General features: G+C 38.7%; 1 protein-coding gene across 2 annotated transcripts in view; it reads left to right on the forward strand.

The window, feature by feature from the left end:
- The first annotated feature begins 4,171 nt into the window (after positions 1 to 4,171).
- Positions 4,172 to 17,062, forward strand: part of si:ch211-51a6.2 (neurotrypsin) — a 67,817-nt gene continuing 54,926 nt past the window's right edge. Inside the window, exons 1-2 of one of the 2 annotated variants that reach the window (XM_039768062.1) lie at positions 4,172 to 4,638; positions 12,524 to 12,572. In XM_039768062.1, the coding sequence (XP_039623996.1) occupies positions 4,567 to 4,638; positions 12,524 to 12,572 (121 nt within the window). In that variant the 5' untranslated portion in view covers positions 4,172 to 4,566. The remainder of the gene's footprint in view (positions 4,639 to 12,523; positions 12,573 to 17,062) is intronic. The other variant, XM_039768068.1, reaches the window with a different exon arrangement.

Genomic DNA, 17,062 nt, shown 5'->3' on the forward strand with positions numbered 1-17,062 from the left:
TATGTCAATGAAGTGGAGACTTTCAGCTTTGATTTAAGAGGTTTACCAAAAATATGGTATAAGCTGTTTAGGAATGACAGGCATTTTTCTGCATAGCCTCTCTTTTCCAAGAGCTCAAAAGTATTTGGACATTTGACTGACAAGCTGTTGCATAGCCGGGTGGGAGCAGTTCCCTCATTACTTCATTAACTATTAAGCATTTAAAAGGTCTGAAATTGATTCCAAGTGTGGCATTTGGTTTTGGAAAGTGTCACTGTCACTGTTAACTCACAATATGAGGTCTCAATATGACTGCTGACAGAAGTTGCAGGATGAATTCTGAAGTGTACAGGGCTATACTCTCTGCTGAGATTCAGCCAAATGCTACCAAACTGATAGGACGATGCTTCACAGTACAGATGGACAACGAATCAAAACAAGGCCAAGCCAGTCAACTGAACTCAACCCAATTGGACATGCATTTCATTTGCTGAAGGCAAAACTGATGGCAGAAAGTCTAACGAACAAGCAGCACCTGAAGACAGCTGCAGTAAAGGCCTGGTAAAGTATCATTAGGATGGGAACCCAGCACTTGGAGAAGGCCATGGGTTGCAGACTTGGCAGTCATTAACTGCAAAGGATTTTCAAGCAAGTATTGAAAATTATCATTATATTTATGATTATTTTAAGTTGGTCCAAATACTTTTGGGCCCCTGAAAATAGGGGGACCATATATAAAATATCTTTCTTTCCTAAACAACTCATACAATATTTTTCTTCAACCTCTTAAATCAAAGCTGAAAGTCTACACTTCAATCACATCTTGATTGCTTTGTTTCAAATCCAGTGTGGTGGTGTACAGGGCCAAAATTATGAGAATTGTGTCATTGTCCAAATATTTATGAACCTGACTGTATTTGGAGGGACTGGCATCCCAACTGGAGTCAAGAATGACTACCTGCCCGGCTGGAAGGCCAAAATGTTGTTGAGCCCAAGATTGGAGACACAACCCAGAGAAGCCACTTTTTTCTGCCTATTGATATACTGTATCCTGCAATTTTATTTCTGGCAAATACAAGTCACCCATCTTATCCAAACATGATCCAATCAAAGTTGCTGTAATACAAGGCCGCCCTCCATCTATTGCTTACTCCATAGGTTTAAACTCCTAATGACTCTCATCCACTCAAATTCCATCCCTTCCTTGATCCCCAAAACAGTTGTGCCCCCTTGCTTATCACCAAAAAAGGACCACAACAGTAACTCAAACAGCCCCTCCCCACTGACTTTAAGGCGGTGATGGTCCTCAGTTTCTGTTCCAGTTGGGATAGCCAAATAATGGAAGCGTTAAGGATAAGTCGACCTGTTGTTCCCCAGCACAAAAAGTGGCAGTGCTGCCCTGTCTGGAATCGAGTATGGTCACACAAAGAGTTGTCTGGGTATCATAGTCCAGAAGGGAAATCCTGTTGAGGTCCTTGGGCGCTGCAGGGTGGCATTGTGAAGAATGGACATCACTATTTTGGAGAGCTCCTGTATGACCTAGAAGTGCTTCCTGCATGCAACGCTGTGGCACTGGAAGTGCTCCCTAATGTCCGGCATAAAAGGGGCTGCACTGCCTTATCCCAGGGAGGATGGGGAAGCAGATAGTAAAAACTCATGTGGAGTAGTAAAAGGAGATGGAAGAAGAAAAGAGGGCTTTATTAACAACTAGTACTGTGCTGGATTGTTAAAGAAAGCCCGAGAATGTGTTTCTGGGTAACACAAATCTATTTATCCCTAAACTGTGTTTGGTGGATTTGTGTCTGGCGTATGGGGCTCCGTGGTGCCCCCTTGAGGTCAAAAAGTAAAGTATATAACTGATATTTAAATAAAGATGAGCATCCCTGGAGCCCTGAGATATTTAAACAGTACTTGTGACATGGCCGCTGTTGATCCCCACATCTTAAAGTCATGTCGCCTAGAGTGCTCCCTTGCCAGTCCTCTTTCCAGATGCACAGCTGCTGTGCTCCTCGGAAGGGATGACGTCATACCAAGATAAAAGCCTCCCTGATGAAGAGCACAGAGTCTTTTGGGACTCTTTGATTGGCGTATCAGATTAAATCAGTTAAACGGCTTTGGGAGTGAGGCCATGGTGGAGACACGCCCAGGCTTTCGAGTGTTTTGACCCTTAAAAAGCACGCATCTAATTACTGAATCGCCTTGTTCGCTCTCGAGAGATCATCGCTACTTCAAAAATGAGCTAACAGGTCTCAGGAGAAAGGAAGGCGAAGATTTAAATCACTGTGGTCAGCGAAATCCACGTCAGCGGCACATTTGGATCCACAAGCTTAAACCTGCCAATTAGTACGAGTGTCCGCTGGGGAAAAACGGCAGGCATGCGCGTCCACGTTTTAGGCCTACAGCCTGCTTGAAGAGCAACATTGACCGGTTAAAAAGGGTGGCAAGGTGGGTTCTCCGTTTTGACACGAGGAGCCTGATTGGTGCTTTTAAAGCGGTCGTGTGGGGACGGGCATACTGGTGTATGAGTGGTGGAGTGCCCCCATGCAGAATTCGGTCCATCCAAACCTAAAGTCATTGATTTTGACGAATACAATAATATATCAGAATACGATCCGATCAAAGAGAGATCAAGAATTGAGTAATCCAGATTTACGTAGTGTACTAATCAATTCATATTTCCATTACATATCATTTCCTAAAAAATCAACTCTTTTAAATCGCAGAGAGTTTAATTTGCATTCTCATACATAATTCTTTAGATTGGAATTATATAATTGCATCATGGCTTCGAATTTATACATTAATACACGATTATCACTTTTCATATAATCTACCATAACGTACCATGTTTGAACAGGTCTCATATTTAAAAAGCGTTTGTGAATGTAAATGTATACTTCTGTAATAACTCATACAATCGTATTGCCAAATATGATTAGACTATTATAAAATGAGATTAGGGCGCTGGACGTGAATTCTCTGTAAGACCCTGGTCAAGTCGCGAACTTGCCTGTGCCCCAGTTGTTAAATTGTCCATTCATCAACGTACAGTATTGTTTGCCTCGCTTAAAACCAGTTTAATAGTCAATCCAGTCGAAAGACAGGCAAAAACTGTTTATGCGTCCTTGTTTAGCAAATCGGCTCATTTATAACGATGGCTGCTAATGTACAAAATATTTGTAAAAATTGGCATTTTTCTGTCTCAACTTTATGGATTTCATCCAAAGGGCGATGGACTGGCACATGTATTTCTGCCTTGGCCATGCTGCTTCCGGGAATCTGGTGTCCCTAAAGTCCTTCATAAAATGAAGTGGGCTATTGTTCATGTAAATACAGCATACCAGTCGAAAAGGAGTTGTGATATACGGAAATAATGTTCATTGAACTGCCGTCTCATACCGTTCAGTCAGTCTCCTGTACAATTCAAGACTCCTAATCCGCAGATTATGAGAGAGTTACGAGTCGATCATTTCACGTGTTCCATTCCTCCAACAATCTTTTTTACCCGTTTATTCCACTAAAGGCAGGCTGGTGCCAGTCGCTTAAGCCTCAGGAGCAAGGAGGGAAACGGTTTAAACTGGACGTTTGACAATCGAATGGCACACACAGCCTTACTACTCTCCAATTAAATGAAAGTGCACGCTTTGTAAAGTAAAAGTAACAACCCAGACTTCAAAAAAAAAGGTGCCTCTGAGAGTGTTTTATCCGTTTTCATTCCCGCTTTAGGGTTGTCGGTCCTGAATAGTCTTTCACGTTCGATTGCAGAAACGCGGCATTACTGGATTAATTGGCCACAGTAAGAGGGAACGTACCCTGCAGTGAACTGGATTGGCTGCATGGACGGACCACAAAACCCCTAACCCCCGCACATCACCTATCTTTCTTACAACCTATTTCGAGGTTGATTTGTCCCAGGAGTAAAAAATATTCGATGAAACTACGTGCCCATCCGTTATGCCGTATACATGCAACTGGCAGTCCAACAAGCAAACCCTCAACTAATACTTGCACTTTACAAGACCCTTTACAGCCTTCCTGACCTCACGCGTGCACACCTACAATTTTATTTCTGTGGTTTCCATATGCGCGCACTCGTGTGCTCGCTCTCTCTCTCTCTCTCTCTCTCTCTCTCTCTCTCTCTCTCTCTCTCACGTGCACCGCGCTGTAGCTGTCAGATCTCTACAACTGAGAACGCAGGGACTGCATCTGTAGGACAGGAGGGAACCACCCAGCTAGACCGCTAGGTGCGTCAGCATTTGGGAGCCCTTGGTGCATCTTAATGACCATCACGTCTGTTGTGTGTCTCAACGAGCTAGCAGGGGCAGTGCCACCTGTTTAGGCTCACTGTGCGTGGATCTCTGCGCTGCTATCCACTACCAGCCGGCTCCTTCAGAACACTCGAGCTGCTCGTTAGGCAGAGTGGAGCGCTGCGGGCATCTCTAAAACGATCCAGGCAGAAGGGGGACCTTGCAGAACCACACCCTGGGACCTCTCGAGCTTTCCGCTGGGGTGGTCTTCAACCGGCTTGTGGCGGAGGCGATGGTGAGCGCTGCGTGGTGAATCGAGAAGTAGACCGGCGGTGCCAACATGGTCACGGAGCAGCAGGAAATACCCTCTTTGATCTTTTTGAGTACCTGCCTTCTTTTGGGGCGTTGCCAGGTATGTAACTGCGAAAGTGAAATTGACGCCTAGGAGGTGTGGCTCGACCACAGAGCCCACCAGGTCCCTTTACTTCTGGCGGCTAACAGCCACCGGCTTTCCAAAGCAATGTAGTGCCGTCCCCTATCTGAAAGAACCGTTATCCCTCCAACACTGCCACTTGTTTTGGTCTGAGTGTAAGAAACGCGCTCCAAAAATAAGAGGCTTTAAGTATCTGCAAGAATTACAGTGATGATGGTTATGATAGCCTGAACTTAACACCATACATATGGTGCTCACTTAAAAGTAGTTCAGCGGCACGAGTTTAATTTGCATTGTATTTCATAGATTATTCAGGACAGTGGATGGACACCCTCCACATATGGAAAAAAGGTTGCAATATATTCAACAAAATCAGCAAGGCATATTTAAATTATTCTGTAAGATATACAGTAATAAGACATCTTACTTCTTTATAACACAGATGATAAAGACTTCTTAAATGTTTCAGCGGCTCTAGTTTTAAAGCTTGGCAAATCACATTTATTGAAAATATTTAAATATATTATATTTAAATTTTATTTTAAGATTTTTTTTGCCCTACAACTGGTCTCAAAGTACTAGAGGTGTAGGATTTTAAAGCCATAACAGATTCTCAGATCCTTTAGGCTAATCACTATGAACAATGCTTCTGATTGCTTCTTATTTATAAGCCATTGATTTTGATGGATTATATTTCAAGGCATGTACTGTTCAAGCAGTACATGTTTTTAGTATTATTGTATTTATTTAAACTGATTTTGTAAAGATCTATAATTTTGTCTCCTTATTGTTGGCACACAGCTTATTTTAGAAAGCCATGCACCTGCTAATTACAGAGTATCACTACCTTAAAGATATCTGACATATAGGTGAATAGGAGAGGATAGGGAGATATCAAATCAATATCAAAATAAATTTGCACATTCATATCCATACGCTTCTTTTCTGTCAGTAAATTGATGATGCTCAGTTTGTTGGGTGGAGCAGCACACAGATGCTGCAACATCTCGGGGTTATCATTCTCTCCAACTCTCAGGATCATTTCCAGATTACATACACAAAGTGCCCTATTTATAGAATTGCGACTATTTCAGAGACAGAGAAGTATGTGTGCAAGCTGCTTCTAATTTAATTAACAGCCACTGATATACCAAAAAATGGATTCAGTAGTGCACACACAACTACAGTATTTAATCCCAGCAGAACAGCATCTCCATTACAGTATTAACACTTTGACAAAAAGAAAACGCTAAACCCAGAATCACTTTTCCAATCAGCATGAGAAGTTACTAGTAGAACAGGCAAAATGTAAGTGAGAAATAATTCTAGGAGTTAAGGAAAAAAATGAGTTACAACACATCAGTGTGGTGCTGTGGAGTGTAAAATTGAATGAATCTGGTCTATCGTGAAAGGTCATTTATAAGTAACAGAATTATCTACAGGGTGGGCCATTTATATGGATACACCTTAATAAAATGGGAATGGTTGGTGATATTAACTTCCTGTTTGTGGCACATTAGTATATGTGAGGGGGGAAACTTTTCAAGATGGGTGGTGACCATGGTGGCCATTTGGAAGTCGGCCATTTTGGATCTAACTTTTGTTTTTTCAATAGGAAGAGGGTCATGTGACACATCAGACTTATTGGGAATTTCACAAGAAAAACAATGGTGTGCTTGGTTTTAACGTAACTTTATTCTTTCATGAATTATTTACAAGTTTCTGACCACTTATAAAATGTGTTCAATGTGCTGCCCATTGTGTTGGATTGTCAATGCAAGCCTCTTCTCCCACTCTTCACACACTGATAGCAACACCGCAGGAGAAATGCTAGCACAGGCTTCCAGTATCCGTAGTTTCAGGTGCTGCACATCTCGTATCTTCACAGCACTCTCCAGTGACATGCGGCGAGTGCTACGCAGTGGGCTCTTGCTGAATGAAGCTAGGACAGCCACTGATGTTTCTTCATTAGTGACAGTTTTCATGCGTCCACATTTTGGCAAATCCAACACTGAACCAGTTTCACGAAACTTAGCAAGCAGTTTGCTAACTGTAGCATGGGAGATGGGTGGTCTCGTAGGGTGTCTTGCATTGAAATCTGCTGCAATGACCCGGTTACTGCGTTCACCAGACATCAACACAATTTCTATCCGCTCCTCACGTGTTAACCTCTGCGACATGTCAATGGCTGTACACAAAGAGAAACTTGTAAATAACTCATGAAAGAATAAAGTTACGTTAAAACCAAGCACATCATTGTTTTTCTTGTGAAATTCCCAATAAGTTTGATGTGTCACATGACCTTCTTCCTATTGAAAAAACAAAAGTTGGATCCAAAATGGCCGACTTCCAAATGGCCACCATGGTCACCACCCATCTTGAAAAGTTTCCCCCCCTCACATATACTAATGTGTCACAAACAGGAAGTTAATATCACCAACCATTCCCATTTTATTAAGGTGTATCCATATAAATGGCCCACCCTGTAGAACAGGGGTGGGCAATGCTGGTCCTGGAGAGCTGCAGTGGCTGCAGGTTTTTGTTTCAACCCAGTTTCTTAAAGAGGAGTCAATTATTGCTTAAGTGACATTTTGATGCTTAATTTTAGTGGTCTCGTTAGTTAAGGTTCCGCACCCTTAATTGCTTATTTCATACTTAAACTGCTGCATTCAGTGTTTTAATGGCTCCTTATTAGCAATAAGATGTAAATGACAAAGCAGTCAGCAGTTCTCCATCTAGCTTTTTCTTTAAATAATATCTGTGTGTGTTCATCATGGACAGTGTGATTTAATAAAACATTTTAAAGAAAAATATGACTGAAAATGATCCATTTTATGCTTCAAATTATTTGGATGATATCTTTGTAAAGAAAAAATCTACGATATAAGAACCTTACTTTGCGCAGACTAACAAGCCATACAATTAAATAAGGTCTGAGATTGGCAAGGATTGGTTTCTAATTAAGCCATTGGGTTGGAATAAAAACCCTGCGGCCCTCCAGGACCGACATTGCCCACCCCTAGTCTAGAAGTATCATCACATCAGACTGCCATTAACAGGCAAAGCCATCCAACTACTGTAGATTAAAAAATCTAGATAAAAACATTTGTGAATTTTGTCTGGATTGCACCATTGCTCTCATTGTCTCATGTCAGTATCTGATGATCATCATTCCCAAGGTTGAAGTGAGTCTTATTACTGAGTATAACCCAAGTTCATGGGAACCTGGCATCAGTTCAGACAGTATAAACAGTATTGAGTGGTCCATGTGAAATATTGTTGTAGATGCCATGAATGACAATCACCACTACTGCTTGTCATAGCACTTTTTGAGGCAACACCCTGCCAACCATGGAGGATGCCGCATCGCTATGTACAACTGAGAGCATTGACATAGTGTTGAGAATTCATTAAAATTATTGTAGTTTCAAATTTTAACATTTTGTACAATATTGATTGTTATTTTTGAGTTTACTATTTCTGTCATTATTTTGGTAACACCATTGTGTCACCATTGATTTGCATTTGTTTTCTCCAGGGCAGTGCCATTTTGTGTTTCGAGATTCCATGGGTGGTTTCACTTTGTGAGTCTGGCCATGCACTATAATGCTACATGGTTACTAGGGATGTGATGGACATGCTGTGTGACATATGGCATCACAGTCAAGATATGTAAGATGGCCTCTCATAATAAGCAGATGTCCAAACTTTCCAAAAAATATATTTATAGGAGAAACTCATAAAACAAAACCAATATTGTTTTAGGGAAAGTTATTATAGTTTCTAAACTTTTATTTCTTCAAAGGATTTTACTCAAGATCAAGTGGATTGTTTGTATAAGCCTTCAGAACTCCAAATTTACAAATTATCAACATCGTTAATGGGCCAACCAAGTGTGGACTTGGATGGACTGTTATCAATGATGGGTCATCAAGTGTTGAACTTTGGTTGGCAATTGCTACAGAAAAATCCCCAAATCTCTGCACTTTAGCTGAGACTGAAGAAGTAATTTGGACGAGTGATTAACCATTCCCCAAAACAAACGCTTTGTCCAATTGATGTGAACATAAAGACTCTGGAGTATTTCTACCTTAGATTTCTACCCTTGGACTTTTGGTTTGAGTGATAGCGGTGCTTAATTTGTAAATCATGACGTGCCGGAGTTTACAGTAACTGCCCAAGCGTGGAATGGGTGGGTGGGGGAGATTGTAGGCGGGAGGGAGGGTCAGCCAACAATGGCAATTTGACCACTTGAATGCAGCACGGTTAGTGTTGAAGTATGTCATGCCATGTAATACATACTTGGAATAGGCTTTCATATATATACAGTTGTGCTTGAAAGTCTGTGAACCCTTTAGAATTTTCTATATTTCTGCATAAATATGACCTAAAACATCATCAGATTTTCACTCAAGTTCTAAAAGTAGATAAAGAGAAACCAGTTAAACAAATGAGACAAAAATATTATACTTGGTCATTTATTTATTAAGGAAAATGATCGAATATTACATATTTGTGAGTGGCAAAAGTATGTGAACCTTTGCTTTCAGTATCTGGTGTGACCCCCCTTTGCAGCAATAACTGCAACTAAACGTTTCCGGTAACTTTTGATCATTCCTGCACACCGGCTTGGAGGAATTTTAGCCCATTCCTCCGTACAAAACAGCTTCAACTCTGGGATGTTGGTGGGTTTCCTCGCCTTAACTGCTCGCTTCAGGTCCTTCCACAACATTTCAATTGGATTAAGGTCAGGACTTTGACTTGGCCATTCTAAAAACATTAACTTTATTCTTCTGTAACCATTCTTTGGTAGAACAACTTGTGTGCTTAGGGTCATGTCTTGCTGCATGACCCACCTTCTCTTGAGATTCAGTTCATAGACAGATGTCCTGACATTTTCCTTTAGAATTCTCTGATATAATTCAGAATTCATTTTTCCATCAATGAAGGCAAGCCATCCTGGCCCAGATGCAGTAAAACAGGCCCAAACCATGATACTACCACCACCACCATGTTTCACAGATGGGATAAAGTTCTTATGCTGGAATGCAGTGTTTTCCTTTCTCCAAATATAACGCTTTTCATTTAAACCAAAAAGTTCTATTTTGGTCTCATCCGTCCACAAAACATTCTTCTAATAGCCTTCTGGTTTGTCCACATGATCTTTAGCAAACTGCAGACGAGCAGCAATTTTTTTTTGGAGAGCAGTGGCTTTCTCCTTGCAACCCTGCCATGCACACCATTGTTGTTCAGTGTTCTCCTGATGGTGAACATGAACATTAGTCAATGTGAGAGAGGCCTTCAGTTGCTTAGAAGTTACCCTGGGGTCTTTTGTGACCTCGCCGACTATTACACGCCTTGCTCTTGGGGTGATCTTTGTTAGTTGACCACTCCTGGGTAAGGTAACAATGGTCTTGAATTTCCTCCATTTGTACACAATCTGTCTGACTGTGGATTGGTGGAGTCCAAACTCTTTAGAGATGGTTTTGTAACCTTTTCCAGCCTGATGAGCATCAACAACTCTTTTTCTGAGGTCCTCAGAAATCTCCTTTGTTCGTGCCATGATACACTTCCACAAACATGTTGTGAAGAGCAGACTTTGATAGATCCCTGTTCTTTAAATAACACAGGGTGCCCACTCACACCTGATTGTCATCCCATTGATTGAAAACACCTGACTCGAATTTCACCTTCAAACTAACTGCTAATCCTAAAGGTTCACATACTTTTGCCACTCACAAATATCTAATATTCGATCATTTTCCTCAATAAATAAATGACCAAGTATAATATTTTTGTCTCATTTGTTAACTGGTTTCCCTTTATCTACTTTTAGGACTTGAATGAAAATCTGATGATGTTTTAGGTCATATTTATGCAGAAATATAGAAAATTCTAAAGGGTTCACAAACTTTCAAGCACAACTGTATATGCATGCATTAATGAGTAATTCATGTGGATATCTTGCAATCTTAAATTGATCTGCTGACCACACTCTGTTCAACTCACTTTTATTAGAGTTTTGCTCTCGCCATCATATGATGCATTGTCATTTACCTTGCCTCATGCTATGATGTGGTTGGTAATTTAACTTTTTGCTCATTTATTATTGGGATTCTTTGCTTCCCTTTTAGGATTATTGAAAGTGAGAAATTCATTTCTTGCTACAATGTCTGGTTTTGGTATTTGTATTTTATTTCCACTGGCATTTTATTTATGATAGGCATTACCATACTGAGTACCTGTTGGTAAGCCACTGCTGCTGTAGTTAATGGTGGAGTCTAGGGGGTCGTGGACAATATGAGGGGTAAAAGCATAATCTTCAAATACAATTCACTGCAAATATCTGAGTTTGCAGACCAAAAAACCCTCTTGTGCTTCATGATTTGAATCTTTGTTACTTTTGATCTACTGGTATCAGATCCTGCCTTTCCTTTTTGACCCTGATTTTGCTTTGTGCTATTGGCTTAGTTTATCTGTATAGTTGATCTACCAGTTCTTTGCCTCGCTTGCATTTGATAAAAATCTTCCTCATTATTCTTTCTGATACCTTGTATAGAACAATACCTTGCTTAGCTACATCCACTGTCCCAGAAACAGCTTTTATTTATTTATTTTTACTAGACTGACCTGCTGATTTATTTAGATTTGTGCAGCTTCCAGTGTTTTTGACACGCTTTTCTCTTTTTCCTAGCCAATCATAAATCAGATAGGCAAAATATTAATGAGGTCATTTGTAAAGTTTAAATAAAGTGTGCCTAATAAACATTGTTTACTTCAGTATTATAAAAAAAAAATTAAAAGAAAAACGTTACATAGATTTTGAGGTCCTAGAGCACAAAGGGCTTTAAATCCAAGGTACCAGCTCCAATTAACCTACGCACAAATTAAAAATGAGGTTTTTGCCTTATCCATTCTTTGTGTTATTTGACTCTTGAGTGGACTGGTTATCTTCCTGTTACTCTCCTCAAAGTCTAGTTGCATATCTTCCACATAAAATCTACTTCGATTCTGTTTCACTAGATTCATAATCAAGTCAACACAAGCATTACACATTGGTGCTGTGACTGCATGTTGGACAACCTGCTTGGGGTTTCCAGTTTTTGCCAGCACACTGCCTTGCACCCACCATGATCTCTAACATCAACCCTCTGTCATATCAATGAGGCCAAAGTATGCTGTGATGATTAGGGATGATCACCTAACCTCATAAAGATTAACAATTCATTTTCTTTTAGACTTTGTTAACTGATTGACAAAAAATTGTTCAAAAATGTTTGTTCTGCAACACCTACAGAATTGTCACATTATCACCTTGGTCTGACCAAGTCAGGATATCACCTTTCAATGGTAAACCAGATGAGTGTCTACTACTAGGTGACTGATGTGCATGCCTAACTATTTTTATTGATGGCCATACCTGTTCTCCCTTGCCAGTTTTCATGTAGTTTGGACTACAGCAACAACTTTGTTTTGACAGAGTATGTATTATTTTATTTATTCCAACCATTTAATAGTTAAAATGATCACTGACAAACAGTGTTGTGATTTAGATGCTAAGAAATGAACCTGTATGCTACTGGATAGAAAGACTTTGATTCTGGGAAATGTAGCTTTTACATTTAATGCAGTTAGTTCAATAGAAATATTAAAATATACAATAATCTTGTATAGTTACAAAGTGAGGAAAATAAAGCACCAGTATTAAAAACGACTCTGTAATTGCAGACTGTGCATCACGCAAAACATTGAATCAGAATATGTACTGCTACTTTAAACATGTTCATGAGTCAAAAAATAGATATTTTGAAACTCTTCATACAGTGCATATGTTCTGAAAGTCAAGTTTTTCTTTTTGTGTTAGCAGGATTCAAGGCACGGAGAAAGCTATCTGAACTCCTTATATGACACAGGTAAGCATATTCACAAATATCGACACCAAACATTGTTGGTCTCGACAAAGATTTGTGTTTAAAGGACAACTGCCGCTTTACTTACAGGCATGTCTGTACAGCCCATCATTGACTGTTTTTCATTTTTGACCTTCTTATAACACTCATCATTCTTCATACCCGTCCTTGTCTCAAGCCGTCTCTTGCCAAGATCTTTTTCAGCTTGCTCTTCTGTGAAGGAGATAAGCTAGGAAATCCTTTTAACAGAAATCAAAAAAGCCAATCTTGGTTAGTAAGGTCTATTCACAGACTACCAAGGGATCTCACCTGAGGCAGTGGGGTTTCTTTTTGCACGAATGGCTTGGTTTAATCTTTGCCTTTCTTTGCTCTTAGTCATTGTATTTCATATTTGAAACTGTTAGATGGAAGAAGTGTTTTAATACTCTTAAATATATTCCTTCTCTTCATTCATTTACCTTTTTCATTATAATTCATTTGCCCATTGTATTACTTTTTCTAAAAAATGTTAAAACAATTGAAAGTACACAGATGCATACACATGCAATAAACAGCATCTCATTTAGTGGTATTTTAATTTTTTGTGCATATATTACATGTCTGATCTGAATACAATTTTCAAAGGATATTAAAGAGATTCATTTTAAAAATGCCCTCTGCTCAATTTGCTTGCCAATCCCCGGGTATGGGTAACCAGATGTACATTTTAAAGTGATTGATATATTCATGGGAACTGTTACATATGCATAATAGACCTTAGTATTTTACATTACATTACTCCTGTTTGTTTCTGCCACGTGTAATGTGGAGGAATGTGCTTTTGCATTAACATCTGTTTTATTAAATCCAAAATAAGCCATCGATTTTGTATTTTTTGTTTTTGCCATCTGTAAAGTTTCAGCTTCTTCGCCTTCTTTAAATGGAATCATATTCTGACCTGGTAAATGAATTGGTAATAATTCAATAGAATGACTTCGATCGTACATTGGCAATTGCATTAAATGCCACCTGCTTTCCAATACACTGACATACCCAGTATCTAAATATGCTTGAATTTCATCCTAAACCTGTTCTTTGGATACATTCACGCGTACACTATCGTGCCTTTTATGAATGTACTTGTATATGTAACTAATACTCATAAGCAAAGCACAATACTCAACATTAATATGACAATCAAATCGTTTGAGCAAATACGGATTAGACATTACAATCATTGAATTATCGATCATCACAATTTTTCCATCTTTCTTTCCATGATAAGTGTGTTGTTCGTGACAAATATCTCTGCGCCGATGATCAGGAAAGCCAGCCTTAGTCATATCTGTTGAATTTACAAAAGCTTAAGGAAATTTCTTTAAACACTTTTTTCTTTTTAGTCCCAAAATACTGAATCTTTTAAATGAGGTCTGTGATACATGTGTTTTATGCGTTAGTACCATAATTCAGGACAGCAAAGTAACTAATAAATGCACGTGAGGCAAACCCTGTTTTTGAAATTCGACCGTGTAAATGTATGCTCTGATTTGACTGAACACCGAATCGAGTTCTTTGAATAAAACTAAGACTTTCTGATAAAACTATCTACTTAAAAAAGTCGGAATATTCAGAGCCAAAGTAGCCAGTGTCATTGTTCTCCAGATTCAACGAATTTCTGGCCACTGTGGATTGCAAGTCATTGTAATAAATAAACCTGTCTGACCGATAGTTTGAGATATTGCTATTGCATCATTATATAACTGTTGCAATGCTCTTGGACTACCTTGATATGATGATGGTAATATTACAGCTTTAAATTCAACGGAACTACTGATATTTGAATTTTGAACATGATCAAACACACCTTGCATATGTTCCGTTCTAAGTTTTGCTTGATTCAATTTAATAAAGAAGAGACGATTAACTTCGACTTTTATATACGCATTAATAATGTAATGTTGCAATAGATGTTGAGATGACAGAAATGGGTTAAATACTTTGGGACGTATTGCTATTTTTGACCCAAAATATTGTGTGGGTGTTATTCGTTTTTCGGATTTCGTGTGTTTCATATTATACGACCATCTTGTTTTACCATCAGGGAAAAGCAAAGAGTAAAGGACCTGATTGAGGCGATTAATTAGACAGACACAACGAATCTGGATAAACACGAAAATCAACTCTGTCTTTGATATCTCCGTCTCTCGAAACTATTATCGCTGACAATTCGTCACTTGTTGGTTTATTATAAATGCGAGCGTGGTCTTTTAGATTCATCTAGTAATCCAAAAAAACTTCTCTTTGTCCGTGTTTTAGAATGTATGTATTACAATACTGTCTATAAAAGCTTTTTTAAAGGATGAAACGGAGGACTTTTCCTAAATGTGGAAAACTTTTAAATGTGGAAAATGTTAAAATATATATGAGCTGAGAGCACAGGAAGCGAGTCTGACAAAAGCATTCACACGAATGAGAGTTGATTGGACAGTGAGCGAGGTTGAATATGATTGTGAGGAGAGCCGGACTTGAAATAATCTCCTAGCAAAAGTCTCATCTAGCGGGACTTGAAATTATCTCTTCGAGAAAGTTTCATCCCGGGATTTCCTTTTATAATAGAGAGAAATTGAAGCAGTCTACTGGCTAAAAGCATTAGAAACACAGATGACACTCCTGGCTTTTTTGTAAATTAATAGACAATGCAGGAATGGGAAAAACCACCAGCAAGGCCTGTGGTTTACTGCAATGAAAAGCAGTGGTGACAGAGGTCTGCTAGGACTTCAGTTGGGGATCCCTTGTCCAATGATTTAGAATACTGTTTGAGAAGGCCATTTTAGGAATTCTTTGTTTAATATAGCCCCTTTCTTCAATGAACATATTCAAATTGGAGATCTCTTACCTTATATTTTAGAGTTTTGTGAAAAACTCTTTATTTCAAAGCAGATGGGTTTAATTTATTTATTTTACTTTATTTATTTAAAAAGGGACAATAATAAAATGCAATCCAAAGAAAGAAAAACACACACATCAAACACAATGATACGTTCTGAAGACAATCTATAAAACAGAGCACAGCATTCAACTCCCACCCAACTCAGAGAACTACATAACAAGACAGCCCCATCTAACGTGGTTCTTCATAAAGAATAAAACAGCAACTAAAATACAAAAGTGCCAATGCCCACTGTGGTTACTTTTGCAATAACATTTATGAGTTGTGAAAAAGTTCTGAACAGATCCTTTTAAAGAATTTTGATTATTTTTCCAATTTGAGATAATATTGAACATCACATTCCCATGGAGTTATGGAGGGTGGAATAGGATTCTTTCTAAAAAGCCTCCGTGCGACTAGTGTGGTATAGGATGTTACAACTAATTTGTCTTTGCATAACATTATCCAATGTGGTTTTAAATCAAATATTGCAGTGGAAGTACTAGAAATGATCTTACATCCAAAGGCTAACTCAGACATTTGGATTTCCATTTAGACAATAGTGCATTCCCCAAACTTGTGATCTACCAATGTGGATGCTTGACAACATAACTCACAAATGGGATCTTATCCATTCAAACAATTTTAGATTAAATATATGAGAATGATGATCAAGTTTTAGTCAATTTAAGGTCTGCTTGGCAAATATTAAGCAGAAATATATTCTTTTAATAGAAAAAACGTTTTCCTTTAATTCCATAACATTATCAAGGGGTACATTCCTTAACAATTTTTTTTTTAATATTCAGAAGATGCATTCTAAATCTTCATACAAACTAGCCAGTATCACCTCAGTGATAGATACAAGTGAACGGGCATGTTTTATTTTAAATAGTGCCTCTCTGTAATGAACACCATTCCCACTATTCAGTTGGAGAAGTATGGCAGAATTGTGTGTGTGGTACACACAATATTTTCAGAGTTGGAGTATTGGTAGCTTAAGTGACTTGTTCAGGCACATGCATCTCGAAGAAGAGATTGAACTGGGTGTAATTTAAAGTCCAATGCCTTAGCCAATAAAGCATGCTTACTCCCTGCCGTAAAAGATTAAGGCTATATTGACGAGTTCCCTGTCCAGAGTTAGGTGTCCATTGCTAACAGGATGGGCTTCAGTTTCCTGCAATGCTAAACTAGATTGAATATGAAGGACTGAATGGACTCACAATATCTGAATCTGTGTCATTAACATAAACAAGAAACAGTCACAGCTTCTGAAGGCAACACTCTCCTATTAGATGAACTCTTTGTCTTCTGCCCACTGAGCAGCTCGCCCTTAAATGCAGGATCATATGACAGATTTTGAAAGTCAAAGTAAACTCTTATGTTATATGCCTTGCATTTTCTACTATACCAGTTTAACATTTAAAAATACCACATTTATTTTGTAGAATGCATCACCACCACATCACACTTGTGAGAAATTGTTTTTTTAACTGTTGATTATAACTTTATAATCTTATTAAAGCATTTTATGCATCGATTTTAACACCTCTCTACTAAAAGCTGACAAACAAACAACTTCATT

The sequence above is a fragment of the Polypterus senegalus genome, chromosome 1 (genome assembly GCF_016835505.1).
Source record: "Polypterus senegalus isolate Bchr_013 chromosome 1, ASM1683550v1, whole genome shotgun sequence".
NCBI lineage: Eukaryota > Metazoa > Chordata > Cladistia > Polypteriformes > Polypteridae > Polypterus > Polypterus senegalus.